This window comes from Rhyacophila brunnea, unplaced genomic scaffold (assembly GCF_057557595.1).
Source record: "Rhyacophila brunnea isolate RB1 unplaced genomic scaffold, BYU_Rbru_1.0 scaffold_6, whole genome shotgun sequence".
Taxonomy (NCBI): domain Eukaryota; kingdom Metazoa; phylum Arthropoda; class Insecta; order Trichoptera; family Rhyacophilidae; genus Rhyacophila; species Rhyacophila brunnea.
Window position 1 is genome coordinate 29981379 of NW_028233276.1, and position 18622 is coordinate 30000000.

Genomic DNA, 18622 nt, shown 5'->3' on the forward strand with positions numbered 1-18622 from the left:
GAATGATGTCGTCCATTATAAAAGAACATTATCAATTAACCATTTTCAATGTTCTATTGAAGCAAACGATACCATCTCTACCCATTAATAAATGTATTATGAGGAATAAGTATTGCGTTTTATTTTTATTAACATAATTACTTCCAACAAGAAAAAATGAAAGCAAACACAATTATTAAAGATGTTTATATTTTGTTAAATAATGCCATGATCTTTTTCGTAATATTCTTAAATTTCCGAAAAGTATATTTTTATGAACTCAAAATACCGTTTAATTTTATTTAATGTAATTCATAAGCTACATCGGTTGAAAACTTTTAGCGTGCCAAGCATAAAACGAAAACAGTATTTAGAATGATATAATCAGGTTGAATTTTCTGGTAAGCTATGAAATAAATTTTAAGTATAGAAACATTCCTTCTGTTTATTTACTACATTTTGCGTGACATCCTGCTACCACGTTACACAAGTTGTACCTATATTCGTTCCTTAACTTGCCGCCCCTAAGCAATGCGTGATCTGCCTACTCCCACGCGACGTCACTGTATTTGTTCTATAATAATGCATTAATTTATTACATCCTATACAATAATTTTATATTGATATCTGATGGAAGTTGTAGGTATGTTAAGTATCTGCTCTACAGAATAAACTTACACTGGCCAAAAATCACTAACCAGTTAATAGGTATATAACGTGCGACTAATAAATATATATTATATTTTAATAATATTTAAGTATATTCATGACATGCATAAGTATAAAAAATGTGCATTGACGTGCTATCAAATAGAATGGTAACTAACAATCAGTCATTCTAAATACCTGCATCTAATATTTATCAAATGCTTTTGTGTAAATTATTTTTACCTATTATATTGTGCATTTATTGATGATAGTGCAATCCACAACATAAAAAATAATAGATTCCTACAAATTTTATAATTAAAATATTTTTAATCTATATGTTTTTGCTTTTTATCTATATGTTGTAACTTGTTTTACAAAATATTTCAGTAATTTATTCAACTAAGCCCCGCCCCTACTTCTTCATTAGATTATTCAATTATTGCTACCGTAATAATGATATTTCAAATTGGCTTTTGATCATGGCTTTTTTGTGGAGGTCTAAAATTTAAAAAAAAAATGGTATCTTTAGGTGCTAAGTCTGAGCAATCTGTTGACCTATCTGATGAATATGTCATTCATTAGTATCCATTATTTTTTCTTAACTTAGGCATTTTTAATGGGGAAAATTAAATGTTTAGATAATTATATAACAAACCATAATATAATGTAAAATATTGTATTTCCTCCAAAATGATGTGTCAATTGGAAAATTTTCCGCATAAATTGCACTATGTAAAGCTATTTTTAACATTACGTTATACAAGTAAAACTATCATACACGAATTGACAAAAGAAAATGTTAAATTAATGTTATGGCCACGGACAAACCGTTTGTTAGTTAATAATATATTTTTATAGGCATGTCGATTTTTATAATAAGAAAAAATAGAGCACTATAATGTCATATAAGTACATTTTTCTTAGAATGCTTACAGATTATTGAAATTTCCCAAAGATACCATAAATTATTAATTTTCGACGTTATACGGCACCTGGGACCATTAATGATTTATGCAACATGCATATTAGGAGTTGCAGTCCCGGAATTTCACAAATATCTTGTGTATTTATGATCTTTGTCAAAATATTATATTTGAATAATGCGGTTAGTTTTATATGACAAAAAAATATGATTTTAAAAAAATCCGTTTTTTGCTCATTTACTGGGATTATGGAATTGATAAAAATATATTATTTCATTACAAAACTTTTGACTTGTTAATTTCTGATATTAAAGTATTAAAACATAAGATTTGAGATAAAATATTTCTTGTACTAAAAAAATGTTTTAATAGTTTTTATTATGAGAATATATCTATTATTATTACAGTAATTCCGGAGTTGAAAATGATTCCAAGGATTGCAATTCCTAATACTGATGTTAAGCCACTCATAAATTTACTGAATTATCTTCAATGTAACATATCATACAGAAACAATAAAGGTATATAAAAATAAAAGAAATAGTGTTTGGTGACTCACTGGGAGGCAGTGTGGTGGTAGGGTTGATAATACTGGTGGTTGTGGTGGTGCGATGGTGGCCATACCTCTGGCGGGTCTGGCGGAAGCAGAGGAGGATGCGAAGGCATCGACGAAGCTTGCGGTAAGAGCGGCAACGGACTGGACGCTGGCGGAGGAGAAGTACTCCATCTGCACTGCCCTCCAACGCTTCTTCGCTGACCCTCAGCTTCACAACTCGTCCCTCCCGGAGACCTCGCTGAAGTCCCCCACATCATCAGAACCGTTTGTCTAGGCGCGTCTCCAAACTGCTGCGGACTACCGCCAGCCAAACCATCCCCTTTCAACTCTTCAATCTTAGGAGTCACCATGCCATTCACATTCACCGGTGATTGCCCTTCTGAATTTGATGAACTGATCCCACCTTCGTTATGCGGTGATAATTTACTATTTTTCCCTTGTGTCAGTTTATGAGTCATGTCTCCCATTTGTGAATTAGGAGTCATCGGTTGTGTGGGATGTGTCACACCTGATCCAGGACTTACAGAATATGGTGAAGTCACCGCTACGTTGGCTACAACATACCCTCTAGAGCTGTCCACATACGTTGGATATTTTCCAGGTGACGAAGGGTCTACTAATTGTTGGCAGGAATACATTTTATCATCGCTCATTTGCATTACGGAAGGTTTACTGGCTATTGGATATCCATGATGCGCTGTTGAACCTCCAGAATCATACGTTGGTAACGAACAACCTGTTCCTCTTGGTGACATATCAAGGAAACCATTAGAAACATATGGAGAAGTAGCAGCTGTATGATGATACTCCGGGTAATACGTTCCTAGTGGTCGATATTGGTGGAATAAATTATCTGTGGTTAAAAATCGATTGTCTATTGCTGCAGTAGGGTAGAGAGAATGTTGGAAGTTTGCAGAATGCCCCATGTATGAGAGACCGTTATCAGCCGGTCCAGGTACGGCTGGGGTAGCATAAGGCGCTGGGTATATCGTGTTCAGATTTGAATAGGCTGCCGCGACGGCTGCTGCTGCACTGGAAGAATCTGGACACATGTAATCGGCAGTCATGGGGTTCAGATTTGGTGGCGGTGCTGGGGGTGGGGGAGCCGGTGCAAGTTTACGCTTCGTTCTGCAGGTCGAGAGGAAGTCGCGGAGTTGTGTCTTGTATCTTCGATTGACTCGCTGTGGTGGGGCTCCGCTGGGTGATGGACCTGGCGTGGCACCCAAGGGGTTCGTACTGACTAACTGGTCGGCATCGGTGAAATAAGAATTTGAAAGGCCAGCATCTAAGTAGCTGACTTTAAAGTCCATTGTTCTTTTGCCAAGAAGATCTCGACCCTCTTCTTCCCTGAAAATATATACAATAATTACATTAATTGTAAAGATTTCTACAGTAGATATAGGAATTTTAATGCAGTCGTGTATCTATAATACCATATTAATTACCGACAGTTTACCATTGATTAAAAAATGATATATAGCTTTCATAATACGGAGGCGTTTTTCTAAATGTGATTAAATAAGGCCCTCTACAGTCAGGCAATGGCGAGAAATTGCAAATTTCGATCTTATGCTGATTATTTATTGAAAAACCACTAAAAACCCACAAAAATCATAATATTTTCAGGCCAATTCTAAACCTCTCGGTCTTGTGAGTTGTGCTACCACGTGCGTCTACACAACTTAATGATTTCGTCGATCCATCTGCCCTTAGCACCTTTCGGAGATTTCTTACTCTGTGTGACTCAACTTATGCACCTGAGTAGGTTCTTGCTAACATTTTTATGTATTTCCTTAATTACTTAAGTACTATTTTAATTATTGTAATTTATTATTATTGTTAACTTACATCAAAGGCCTATGTGTGCTTATGACGAAGTCTGGTTTGGAATTTTTGTACACCAATCTTGAGGAAGTCTGAAGCCACTGCCATTGGCCTTCTTTGGTTTGGAAGCGATATGCTATCATGCCGGAAGCACCCGTTTTTAATACTGCAAAATAATGAGTACAATATGTTGTTTCATTGAATTCAATACAAGGAGAAAATATACACACACATTGATATACACCACAATAATAATTATTAGTTCATTATCACAAGTAAGTATTATTTAAAAATTATGGACATTTTAAAAATTCCTGAGACGAATTGAATCGAATTTAAAAATATAATAAATACCAATTGTTCTACTACGAATATAATTTTATAATAACGAAATACGAAGCATACAAGTTAATGAAAATAAGAAGAAAAATCAGATATATATACATAAAAAATATATATTGTAACATTGCAGTAAACGTATTATGTTTGGTTACAATACCGAAACTTAATTCAATATACTTAAGTAAATAACAAAGATATCAAGTAGTTGATACACATTTTATTTCCTATAAAATTCGATTTTTTTTTAATTAAATGAAAAATATATTTTAAAATATTTTATACGAAATGAGAAAACTTAAAAAATTACATGATGATAAAGATAATAATTATAAAAAGTTTGTTAGAGTATATTAATATGCTCATTTTTTTATTTTTTATAATTAATAATTTATAATATGACATCAATAAAACTGTCATCCCTTAGTAAAATCTACTCTAGAACCCTAAAGAGGCCGGAATCGTTATCGAAATGACTCATAAAGATATTAGCAAGGTTGATTACGACGCAAAGTACGAGTGTATAAAAAAAATGTATTTGTTTAGATATAGATTTTACTATAATAATATTGTCTGAGTCAGACATCATTCTAAGAAATTTAGTGAAGCAAATATGCAATACCCGCCATTATAATGAAATGGGATGAGGTACCCCAGACTGCAGGTAGAGAATATAGAATACATAGTTACTCATATCGCATTCCGCGGCAAAAGTCGCATTTATTATTTTTGTTCGCAGATTTATCTATAGAGATGCTTAACAAACTTTAGTTCTGTCTTTTGGCACATTGGCTAACTAAAATCACAAAATTACAAGTATTTATATTGTATATACGGCAACTTGCACTTAAGTATTCTTGAAAATAAATTAAGTACACCTATTCTCTCTGCAAACGTTCGTTGTTGTCAATATGTTTCTGAACGAGAATCCAGCACGACGATAGAAGTCTACTAACTGACAATCAAGAGGGAGTACCTAAAGCTGTCTTATTTCCTTTCAGAGGTGACAACTTATTGATTAAAATCACCACTTATGTATTATACATAATAAATAATCAAAAAAGATGCCTTCTATTCCAAGGAGTTTTTACTTACATTCTTGATGTGCGCTAGCAACATAGGCGAGGTCATCGTAATGTACCAGATCATACCCTCCCATGTTTGCCAATTCTGAATCTGAATATCCAAGCAGCAATTTCCCTCTGAAACATTAAATAAATCATAGTATTAACCAGACATGTTTAAATTTATTTAACAAAAATAAAAAGCCTCGAATATCATCATCAATGAGTATTCAAAATGTGCTCCGCGATTAAACGATCTGGTTGTTTGAAAAAAAAATCTAGACAAACCGAATTTAATCCGTCGACTCACGATCATTAGGATAAAACCCAATGTTTCACTAGTTTGTGATCTTCAATGTTTTCTCTCATGACATAAAAAATAATTTTGATCAGCACCCACCTCAGTTAATCCACTTCAAGAAGATAATATCAAGAAGTCCATATTGATTCGTCTGCGAGAAATGAGAGTAGCTGCAGTGACGTATATATAAGTCAAGCATTGCTTGGAGTTAGCATATTAAATGGGAGTGGTAAATTAATCAACTAATACAACTTTTGAGTAAAATCCGTGGAACTTTTGCCTTGGATGCTATCGGAATATATATTATGTTTGTCAGAATTGAAAAAAATATATTATTTGTTTATTTTTTCTAGTAGGTATATGCATGAGATGTTTTCAAATTATGAATGTTCAATATATAGAATGTTACATTCTCAAATCAAATCAGTGAATTATTCGTTGAATAAAAGAAATTGTTTATTATATTAATTTATGATGACAAAATTGTACAGTGTAGTAAAACTATGTAATGAATTGACTGGACATTTGAGACTTAAAATAATAAGGGGTGGCATTTTTATTCTGCTAACGGACGGTATTTTGACCAAGTATAACACTGAGAAGTTGCGTTTCACTTAATTCAAAGGTTTAAGGAACTGCGTAGCGAAGTACATGCATGTCTATCATACCAAACTTGTATTTTTGGGTGGCGCGAAATATCTTTAGACACTAAGGGCGCCGTGAAACAAAGAAGTTTGAGACTAACATTGGAATGTATTTTTAAAGTTCAATAGTAAACGGTTTGATATTAAAATGTTGTATTGAATAAAGTTTTGGTATTTATTCTAATTTTTGTTTATTATCTAAAACTGTTTATTTTGGAATAAATGTCATAATAATTATTATTTAGGTACCTTTGGTCCATTGAAACCAGCGCTAAGTCCAGCTTGTGTTTGCTCTTGAACATCACTTCTTTCTGAGGAATTTCTAGTAAGGAGGGAGGTCCAAAAGGCGTACAAATTGCAAACAAAGCTAGCGGAGGTTCTTCTGTTTTTCTGTTCTGTCCATGTAGTACTTTGACTCGCCCCCTGATGTCCAGTCTCTGTAAAATAATTTAAGTTTCATCAAAATTTATTCTGGTGGAGAAGGACTTATATCTAAGTTTAATGAATATGGCAATTACTCATGTAATCTAAAGTATGATAAATTTAAATACATCTGTATGTTCTATTTATTTTATTTTAATTACATTTTATTGGCAAAAGTAAGTATATCTGTTTTATTATATATAATATTCACAGAGATCTTATAACCTGGGATTCCAACACCAACCCTAAGATTATAGAATTACGAAATCGAGTGAAATTCCGGGAATGTGAACCCTACATAGGTAGCGTAACCGGAAACTTTTACGTATGCAGTTCACCGTGAAATGTTTATCGGAAATATTTGGCCGTCCAACCTCTTTGGGTTATATAGTACTGACATAAAATTCAAATCTAAATAAAACACGGTTCTTGTCGGTTTACACTTTACATGTAGCTAGCAGCAAACAAATTTTAAAAATAGCTGATGTATTGGATTATTTGTTAGGTTAGGTTTTCATTCTTGAATTCATGATTTTTCCCAAAATCAGCTATGAAAATTGAATTAATTATCATATTTAATCTAATAAAATTGGAGACCGTATAGTATACGGTCATCTCTTTCTGATTGAAAGCTCACGGCGAACGGTGCCACGATGAAATGTTTTACGTACAATTTACATGTAACCACGTAGGTAGAACACAATGACTATTTGAATGAAGTTATATCAATTAGCTCTGCTTTATTATGAATTATTCACAGTATAGCAGAGTTATGATTTCATACTAACCAGAAATCCTGAAGTATTATCTAGCAAACAGCGGAAGCGGACAGTAAAGGACCTCTCGAGCAACTGACAGCAATCTGGCCTGAGAGCTTCTGCAAGCGTCGCAGCCTGCCGCTCTGCAGGAAGGAAAGAGTTCCACATCAGCTGTCTCTGGAGCTCTTCACGGTCTTCAGAGTGAACCAACTCGTACACAGATTGATGGACTATATCGGACTGAAATGAAAATAATGAATTAAAATATTAGTTAAGTACTTACAAAAACAAATAAAATATATTATAACTGAGTATATTATTTTACGCCCGTGATGGTCGCACAGCTTAGGCGTCGTTATAATGTCGTGGGGTCCCAGGTTCAAATCCCGGGTCTGGCAATTACACATATTATTTTGTAATTTGTGTAGAGTCAGAGATGAACCTAATAGGTTGAGCAAGTAGTAAAAAAATATATATTTTGAAAAACTGATTTAGAAACATGATTTAAATACAGATTTATACAGTCAGTAAGTTCTACTTAATAATTTGAACATATCTGAAACCTAAATTTGAGGAAACCCCAGATATACAAAATACAGCTGAAACTAGTTCTCACACATAGATCAGAATATCAGATTAACGTCGTAAAATCGTGTATGCCAATATTTGAAAACATATTCTGACAGCAATATTTAGACACAAAAATAAAAGTGGTGTGTAGCGCATACGACACATACATGATTTAATCATGTCATATTGGTGACTGCAACGAAATCCAATATGAGCTCCAACGAATGGATTTGTATCGACCAGTCTGAAAATTGTGTGATGGCACACCGTCTAGTTTGTAAAGAGTTTGGAGGCCTAAAATTGTGACTAATTTAGATGGCGTTAACCTAGGATGCACGAGAAATATAACATGTCGAATTGAAAGATGATAGCATAAGATAAATAAGAATTGTGGCGGCAATTAGAACCCCGGAACCAACCCTAAGCTATTGATGTTGATGATAATGTTGATGATGAGGTATGATGGTATATGAGGTTGATATGTCAAATATCCGGTTCGATCTTATAGCCGTAAATACTTAAATAAAATAATAATTGTACAATATTGGTAAAATAATTGTGTCTAAATTCCCAAGATTTTCATTATATTACATCTCGGAGAATTTGTCTGAGAAAATGAGGTTTTGATTTTTGTCTTTGTGGCCTGGAGACGCTCTTACAAACTGAATTCATGTAAAGTCCATTTACACCTCATATTATGGGCTCAAAATGGATCATAGAGCTGTTTCGGTTCATAAAATCCCCAAAATTATCGCACGGTCTCGTGGAAATATTAATTTGACTGTCTGAGCTAGATATGCCATATAATTAAAATCTAACACACTTATTTTTATAAAACACACATACAATTAGATAACAATGTTAATATGTTCATAAATTGGCGATAGCCGCGCGTCTGAAGCATCGGTCTATAGCGTTGTGGGTCCCGGGTTCGAATCCTGGGTCTGGCAAGTACACATATTGTTTTTCAATTTGTGTATGAGTCAGAGTATGGACCTAATAGGTTGAGCAATTGGCTGACATCCATTTCTTGTAAAAACAAAATATATTAATACAAACCTCCACACTCTGGAGGCCCATATGATACTATTAGGATCGGACATGTTCGAAAGAAAGAAGAAATTTATCGAGCGCCCCGGTTCGTAAAATATTCCATTTCGAGCGCTACTCATATTATAACGCCCTATTGGATGCATTCCACATAATATGAATCACCCTCGATCAATTTAACCATATCTTCGATATAAACAAATAATATTAAAAAATATATGTGATTGTTGGGAATAAAATAACCGATTTTAAAGATTTTTTAATGTTTTTTCCCCACTGTTGTTAATAATTATTATACCACAATCGTTGTTTATAACTCAAGTGAAAAGAGAAACAGAATGTATTAATCTGGTCCTCAACCCCGATATTGTGTTGTGCTTAAAATCAAATTATTATATATATAAAAAAGGAACAAATTTTAATACTTATATCATCTAAAAATACGCCGGTGTGCAAATACAAGTTACGCCGTAATTTAAAAAAATACATGACCCTGTAAAAAAACTCACACATAGGGTTGTAATAGTTGTAACCATATTATTAACACTCTAATAGCATTTTAGCATACCGAGTTGATTTATCAGTGGCAATAAAAGTGACAGACTTAAATTGATTATATAAAAAATAAAATGTAGGTTTGCTCTGGCCACCCGAAAGCTTCGGCCGTATTTCAAAAAGATTGACAAGAGCGAATTGACGAAGAATGATTGAGTTCACTTTCGATTACCAAGTCACGTGTTAACTGTTTACTGAGGCTAATACAGCACGCGATAACTAACTTGAAATATTGTTCCCACTCAGACCTGTTGGTGAACTTACAGGATGATTCGTAGCCAGTATGTGAACACAAAATTTTATTAATTCACTTAAATTAGATTCCATGACAAAAATACCCCCTCTTTCGGACTAAAACCCCCTATATCAAAAACCCCCCAGAAATTAACCCTGATGACAATAAAAACTCTTTAACTACAATTTCATGAACACAACAAACAATGGATGCAAAAGTTCATTTGTCAAAATAATTATTTTAAAACGAATTCGACAAAATAAAAAATATTTAGCACAGAAAACAATGGACAAGGGAAATGGGTTGCCTTCTAGAAAAAATAATTCTGAAGTATGGAGAAATATAGCATATACTTAAACACGCGTTGAATTTTAAAAGGTGGTATTTTACATGATGACGTCTGTTGTATCATAAAATGTATAAAAGTTTATCACTTAAAAGTCACTTTCAAGACACTCTGCAGTCTTTGTATTTCTTGATTTTTATAGGCTGGCCGTAATAAACCAATAGTAGCTTCAAAGCATTGGTTCATTGCGACTGGCTTTCGCATATTTTTTGACTTATTAATCTGTTCTATGTTTAAAATTATGATCAGTCAGAAAACGTTCACCAGCGCACCAGAAACTTGTAGGTAGCAGAATTTCATAAATCCGAAATTCTCTCACTTTATTGTTTTTATTCATTATTTTTATCATAAATTTAATTTAGGTAACCAAATGAGATTGCGGATTCAAATTGGTTGAGTAAATTATTATCTAGGAAATATGTGTCCAGACGGTAATTGTCATGTTACCTTATTATTATTGCGAGACAGTCAAACTACTTTCTACACAGGAAAATCGCAAATTGTAATTTGATTTTGTAGTATTTTTTTTTGTAAAGTTATAGTAATAATGTTTGAATATACTCGCCTATTAGCTATGAAAGTTTATACAAAAAGTTAAATAAAAATGCGACAAAATAATATGAATATTTTTATTTTGATCATACTGTAGGCCTTACGTGTAGAGCTTTCTTGCTAGCGCTTTTAGAAGCTTAATTGAAAACGTATAAGTTTTATCGCAACCATTTTTTTTTGTAAATATTTGATTGAAGGTTAGAACTCAGTTTACATAACATCAAATTCATCGATTTTATTATATCCCATTTAATGTTTACCATACATCTACTTATTATTTTGCATCGTTAATAAATTAAAGATATTCTTTAGCAGCTATAATAATATCATACTAATAGCTAGTGCCTACTATTTTTTCTACACATTATATCTGATATGTATTGTATAATTATTATTCTGATAATAAACTAATATTACCTTCCCTTATTTAAGTTTTTTATGAACTGACCCGTGCAATATTATTTTATAAAAGGTATTATCGTTGACGGTTTTCATTAGCTGTTATGTTATTGTAGGTAATGTGTGGGGGTTGAACCATAAATAAAAATAGGGGTATTGTTTCTTCAACTGTAACGTACTGGATCATTTTGATTTGAATACAAAAAAAAATCTAGTATAAACTTAATAACAATATTTTTTTTCTATAAATGAGATATAATTTACTTCGTAGAATTCAATTTTACGTTAGTAGGTATATATTATTAATAATTACTTCATTAAATTCAAATGATTAATTTTTAATTTATTTCGTTTATTCAAGACTAAATTAAATGTAGACAAAATGTAGCATAAAACATACAAAATTTATACAAACTAGGAGTTGTTTGGTTCCGACTATTTGAAGTGTTTTAATCAGGTGTTTAGTTTTTATGTCGATATTCACGATTATTACACCGTTATAGAAGGCTAAAGAATAATTAAATTTATTATATAAGACTTCATACATGGGTGCTCTATCCACCGAGGACTGGTGTCTAGAAAAATTACATTATGTTTTTTACAATGTGCGCTTAATCCACAGGGATCCAAAATGCCTAACAAACCCCCTCCCCCCACATGAGGCGCTTGCCTTTTATACAGGGATCCGAGTTTGATTCCCGGTGAGATCATAATGTATTTATAAGATTTTCTCAAAGTTTGAATGTTTGTGATTATGTCATTTTTATAGTTAACTAAAATACCTGTGTTAGAATAATTTAAACGTACTTATATTTTTTTCTTTTTTCAATGTCTCTCAATGAAGTGACTCTTATAATCGACAACCTCTTTCGACTATTTCGACGACATTAAAAAATTAGTTACGTAGATAACAAAGCAAGAGACTTCAAACCAGAATACGAGGCACCATTTTTTTTTCGGGATTTCAATAGAAAAGGAAACAATATAACCATATTACCAATATACCAATACAACCACACATTATAATCGTTCCATTCTAAACCGGACTACCTTAAAAAATCCCTTATACAGAATGGGTATTAAGGCTCCTTCCATCTACAGTCCCAATTCCTTGGTTGAAGCTCACATGCTTCGCCTGGGAGCAAAAATTACTTGTTATTTACTTTTTTTTCTACTGGACTATTTGATTATTTTTAAGAATCTCAGACACTAACATATCTACGAAGTGTAAAAACATTTCTATAGAAATCGCAATGTAATATATTATAATAGGGACACGGCCCTGTTTGATAGTATTATGTTTTGTTTTTTTCTGGAAGACATTTTTTATCCACTAAATTCATAATGATCGAAAAGAACATTGGTTAATAAAGATCAATTTGAAGCGATGCTATCACGTATGGTTAAATTTAGCTCGCTGCTTTTTTCTACTAAACACACCCTTCTCCATCCGCTATTCATCAATGACCGGAATTATTTACATAGCGTATCTGATAGATGGAGGCTTCGAAAAAATGTATTGTTTAATAATATTCATGTTTATTTCTTAAATTCAAATTTAAAAAGTTTGCATACTTGTATAATTTATTGCTTTCTAAAGATTTTTTTATGATTTTCATATCAGTGACTTGTCAGAAAAATTGTACTTAGTTCGTTTTATAGCTGAACACCCCATCTAAAGACTTATTTCTGTATGTATATTATGTTTAGTATTTACATACAAATACGTCCTGCCAACATATTATGGGAAAATGAATTTGTATTGATCCTTTGGACACAATAGGAATTGATTGTTACGCGTTCATTCTAACCATCAATCAGTGAGATTAAAAGAAGACATTGTAGAAAAGTACAATAATAATAATTATGTACATTACCTGCGCATCTATTCTACACACAAGAACGGCGGCTATCGGCAGCTATCGACGGTAGTTTTGTATCGAAGTATTAGCACTTATTGAAACAATTAAAATAAGTTAGTTGTAATTGTTACTAATAAGTGCTATGTTTTAACAGCACCTCTCTTGGGTGTGCTAAATTGTAGAGCGAGATAGGCAGCTTTGACTAGACGGCTAACGTATTGTAACAATTATAATACTTCGATACAAATATATGAAAAACTACCCTATACCAGTATTGTGTATATATTAGATGCGCTGGAATATATAAAGACTTTAATTTTAAATTAACATAATAGTTTTATAAGTATGTAACAATTTGTCACCTTAATAGTATCAATCGAATTGTTAATGTATTTTAAATAAATTATTGCATATTTTATTTATATGTATTATCTGTCATTTAGTTTCACGTTAATGACTCCACTTTGTATTCAAATCATAAATTCGCCACGGGGTGACCACTTTAAAACCTTATAATACTAAGCTTTTAATAGGTCACCATAAACGATCAAAACTTTCGACGGATACATTCCGTCATAACAAAAAGGGGTTATCATATGAATTTATTATAATTGGGGGACTAAGAATACGATATTCATTCATCACTTGTTATTTTATTTAAATTTAAATCCACAGACGGAGCAACAGGCTTTGATTACAATGCACGTAGAGTTTATTTTTCAATTACTTGTATTTGTACATATTTACGAAAGAAAAAAATGTATGAGCCGACTCTGTAAAACTAAAAATGTGTGGAACATTGTACATTTTTCTATACATACACTTCACATATTAGAAAAATAAAATAAACTAGCATTTTGATTAACATTAAAAAGTGATATATACTGTATTTACTGAAAAGCTGTAAGTATACAACATACTTTCTTATTCTAATGACTGTTAAATGGCTGATTTCGACCACTTAACTAAACCTCTGCTATGCAGAGTATCAACGATATGTATGACAAAATAGTGAAGAACGCTATGCATATGTAAAAGCGGAATGACAAATATACAAAATAATGCCTAACATGGCAACATCGCTTTTAGCGATTTGAAGTGTTTTCGTTGTCATTTTTTTAAATTAAAATATTCCGTCAATTATTTTTAAAAGTATGAAAACTGTACAATATAAAAAATCAAATACTTATAAATTAATAGTTATTATAAAAATTCAACAATTGAATGGTTTTATTAACTATTGAAATGGGAATACGTTGTCCATGTTTAGTAATATTATCCACAAGTATTTCTATTGGTTAATAATAATACTTGTAAATTATCCAGTTATTTTTACTAGTGTTTAAGCAGATAATCTGTAACAATACAACCTTGTTTTATCTTAAACTATATTCAGTATTTCTATTTACCAATTGTTAATATTTGACAGCAGTTGATAGTTTTGCTTCAATATTTTGCTTTCAGCAGTGCACTATTTAAATAAGTACTACTATGCATAGGGTCCCAAGTATGACAAAGCATCTGGTACTTAATTCTCATAATACATCCGCCAACGTATGTCAACACGCGTAGTTAAGGGCAGCGTAAGCTTCCACCCCCGGTGTTTGCATCACTTTGGCCGCAAAGCTGCTCTGGCGTTACGCAGGCCGCGCACGCCGGATTTCCTGTCGGCCGTGCGCCTGCGCCGTTAAGCGGAAATAAATAAACCTCCCGTTACCGAATGCCAATCTGGAATACGTCGCGGCGACAGAAAAAAAAACTAAAACAGCGCGGAATGAGTCAATCTCTGTTGCGCTGGTTTTCAAACTCTGAAGTGTTAGCAGAAAGTTGAGATTTCTCGAAAAGGTGAAAAATCAAGATATTGAAAAATGTGCTATTGGAAATATGGGGGAAGGTGGGGGGAGGATATTATTTGGAATTTGAAAAAAAACTAGTCATCCGGCACATTTTTTGTACTATAACATTGGTCATTAGAACATATCCCCAACTAAATAGTGTATTTCTCATAATTCTCTTTTAATTACCCTCATTCTACGTTTCACGTTTTATTTTGAACGATATTTTGATTTTAATCATATTAATGACGCACTATACAAAGATATTTAAATTTCAAAAGAAGCCATATCTGACTTCCACTCCATGCGTAGTGTCTGCAATAAAGAAGGAGCAGTATTCTTATATTGAAGAAAAATTATTACTTAAAGGACAGCCTACTGTACCCAGCACATGAATCCCTTAAAATTATTAATATTTTCGAACATCATGCGGCGCCCCTAAGAACCAATCGCCGCCCTCTATAAATCTATAACACCGAGGCACACACTTTTACAACCTCTTCTCTAATGTATACAATAGTTATTTATTCCGTGTCATGACTGTTAATTCCATTGATGTCGTTTAGCGTATTTTATTTTTGAATTAACTTTTTTATAAAAGGGGGTTTGCTTTAAATGTATCACAAGATTATGTTCATTTTTACTTAAAACTAAAAACTATTCTTCATTAATTTGTGCATTAAAATTCAAATATGCGTCAACTGTCCCGTTAAAAGCTTTCGTATTTATACTAATCCTAATTGAATACAATTGTTTTAGAATTTATTAGACGTCTCGTTATGAAATTCAACGCTACGTTTAATATTTTATTGTATGGATAGAATAATGTGTTAAAGAACAAAATTATAATATGTAGTTATAGCATTATCATTATTGTTTACAATATGTAAATTGAACGAATTACATTTATCGGTGAGCTTTCGTACGAGAAAGAGATAACCGTATAGCATTGAGATCAAAAAATAACGCGCCGCTCGTGGAGCATTGCAGACAGTAATGTTTCAATTTTATTATATTTAATTAATCATCATCCAGGGTCAATTCACGGCTGGGTACCTAGCTGTTTCCATTCTATACCCACCACAATTATAACTTTGTGAGTTTGTCTATCTAGCGGTTTCAGTTTTCGTCCCTGTGGGCGTTTAGTAGAACTGTATGACTTCTTTTGTCCGGCACATTGCCATTTCACCTGCTTAGTGACCTCTGTCACATTGGTTTCTTTTTATCTTTACGCGTTATGCCCAACACACCATCCTATGCTACTCGTATTTTTTAAACTTTCTCTTAATCAATGATAACAATAATTTGATATTTATATTTATATAAGTATCAAATATCTGATAATAAAGCTTTCATCATTATCAGATATTTGATAAATACGGCTTTATATACTTACGAGCTTACATATTTTTGAATCATTCAGAATTTTAAATAAATATATAAATACGAAATGATAATATTTCTAATTTGCTTACCTGTCTATTTTTTCTGTCTTTTTCTTGTATTCTGGTGGTTTTTATTACGTATTTTTAAGATGTGTATGTTCTTATTTTGAATGCGAAATCCGATAAGTGCACGCTTTTATATAAAATATTATTATTTTTAAATCAAAGACAAAAGAGATATTATCTATGTAAGTATTTCTAATTTAATTTTTTTTTACAAATTAAGTTTTATAAATAATACTAAGATGTATCTATTTAAATTTGTAATGTGTTTGTTTCTTTTATTGAGTTTTCTAAATAAAAATATATACCCGACTAATCAAAATAGTAACACCTATGTTACCAAAATAGTTTTTTTTATTATAATTGAATCTTAAAATCCCCTAAATGTGTCTTTGTAAAATTGATCGAGCGCCATTAATATGATACAAATGCTAGGCAAACCAGTGTGTAATATCATTAAATAAATGTTGACTGTGGTTTTTGTAAAATAATTTAAAGGCAAGCATCTTGTTCTCGCCACCCACTCATTCTTTTGAACAAAATCATTTCGAAGCGATACATTTTAAAGGAGCTACGCCAAGAAATACCTTCACAAGTTACACGCAATTTAGTATAGCGGAACATTCTTTCTCGGACTTCTGATCATACGGTAGGTAGAAGCGCCCACGTCCCTTGGCATTACAATAAAACATAATATTATTGTGTCGACGATTTTGTTTTATTCAATACAACAATAATTGACGGTGGCTTTATACTCTTAATAGACTTATGTGATACTTTAATTTAAAGTAAGTAAAGTTACGCCGGTTCCCAACCTTTTGGACCTCATGGACGACTAAACTCAAACTCTTGAATCCTGCGGACCACTACCACGTATTTTTTTACCACACTTGTTAAAAATTCGATATGTCAATATACCTAATGATAAAAGAATTATAACAATTAATAAACTTATTAACACAGATATTCATTAGGAAAAATGCAAAAAAAAACATTTTAAATTTCATTTTATTAATAGTATCAACACAATTGTTAAATTAATATGAATTCTACGTCGACATAGAGGTGCATAAAAGATTAATTACACGTAACAGAAAGATAATCAGTGTGACCATTGTTGCTGCTTTTTTTAAAGAAGCTGGTGGATTATTGGTTCCAATAACGTTACTGTAACACGGAGAGTCATTTCTATTTTAAGCCGACTGCGGTACTTAGTTTTTAAGGATATACTGAAACTTTTTAATACGAGGGTGGGTCAATAAGTCCTTAGAAAAGCCGACAGGTGGCGCGACTAGTACTGTAAGCGGTTTGTTTTCATGCAGCGGCACTACCGATTCAGTATGCTGCGAAGTTTCAATCAGATTGGTCGGGTTGTTGTGTGTTTCTCGTACATTTAAAAAAAAATTTTGCTTGTGGAAAATGGAAAAATGGAAAATGGAGAAAATTGAGTTTAGAGCTGTTATTAAACATTTTAATATAAAAGGGTTAACAGCAAAGGAAATAAAAAATGAGTTGGATTTAGTTCACGGCATATCTGCTCCTTCACTTGCAACTATTTATAACTGGTTAAATGAATTTAAACGTGGTCGTACATCAACAAAGGATGAACCACGCTCAGGACGTCCTGTAGAGGTGACTACACCAGAAATGATCAATAAAATCCACGATATGGTGTTAAGTGACCGAAGATTAAAGTTGAGTGAGATAATTGAGGTTACAGGGATCTCAAAAGGTAGCGTCATTTCTATTTTACATGACAAATTGGGCATGAAAAATATTTCTGCAAGATGGGTGCCGCGTTTGCTCACAGTCGACAATAAACGCAATAGGGTGGTGGCCTCTAAAGCCCTGTTGTCGCTCATGCAACGCAATCCGGATAAATTTTTTCGTCGCTTTGTGACTGTAGATGAAACATGGATACACCACTATACTCCCGAGACTAAAGAACAGTCAAAGCAGTGGATTGCGAAGGCAAACCATGTCCAAAGAAGGCGAAAACCGTAAAATCAGCTGGTAAGGTTATGGCTACTGTATTTTGGGATGCACGTGAAATTATTTTCGTTGACTATTTGGAAAAAGGAAAAACAATAACAGGGGATTATTATGCACCTTTATTGGACCAGCTAAAAAACAAAATTGAAGAAAAACGGCCTCATTTAAACAGGAAAAAAATCCTCTTTCATCAGGACAATGCCCGTGTTCACACATGTTTACGATCAATGGCTAAAATTGAAGAATTGAAGTTCGAATTGGTCGACCACTCACCGTATTCGCCAGATTTAGCCCCCAGTGACTTTTTCCTTTTCCC

General features: G+C 32.6%; 1 protein-coding gene across 1 annotated transcript in view; it reads right to left on the reverse strand.

The window, feature by feature from the left end:
* Window positions 1-1107: 1107 nt before the first annotated feature.
* The window catches only part of ss (aryl hydrocarbon receptor spineless), a 313191-nt gene continuing 295676 nt past the window's right edge, over window positions 1108-18622 (reverse strand). Inside the window, exons 6-11 of the mRNA XM_085957000.1 lie at window positions 7493-7702; window positions 6531-6718; window positions 5368-5474; window positions 3958-4099; window positions 2178-3456; window positions 1108-1128 (exon numbers count right to left, since the gene is read on the reverse strand). Coding sequence (XP_085813126.1) covers window positions 1108-1128; window positions 2178-3456; window positions 3958-4099; window positions 5368-5474; window positions 6531-6718; window positions 7493-7702 — 1947 coding nt within the window. The remainder of the gene's footprint in view (window positions 1129-2177; window positions 3457-3957; window positions 4100-5367; window positions 5475-6530; window positions 6719-7492; window positions 7703-18622) is intronic.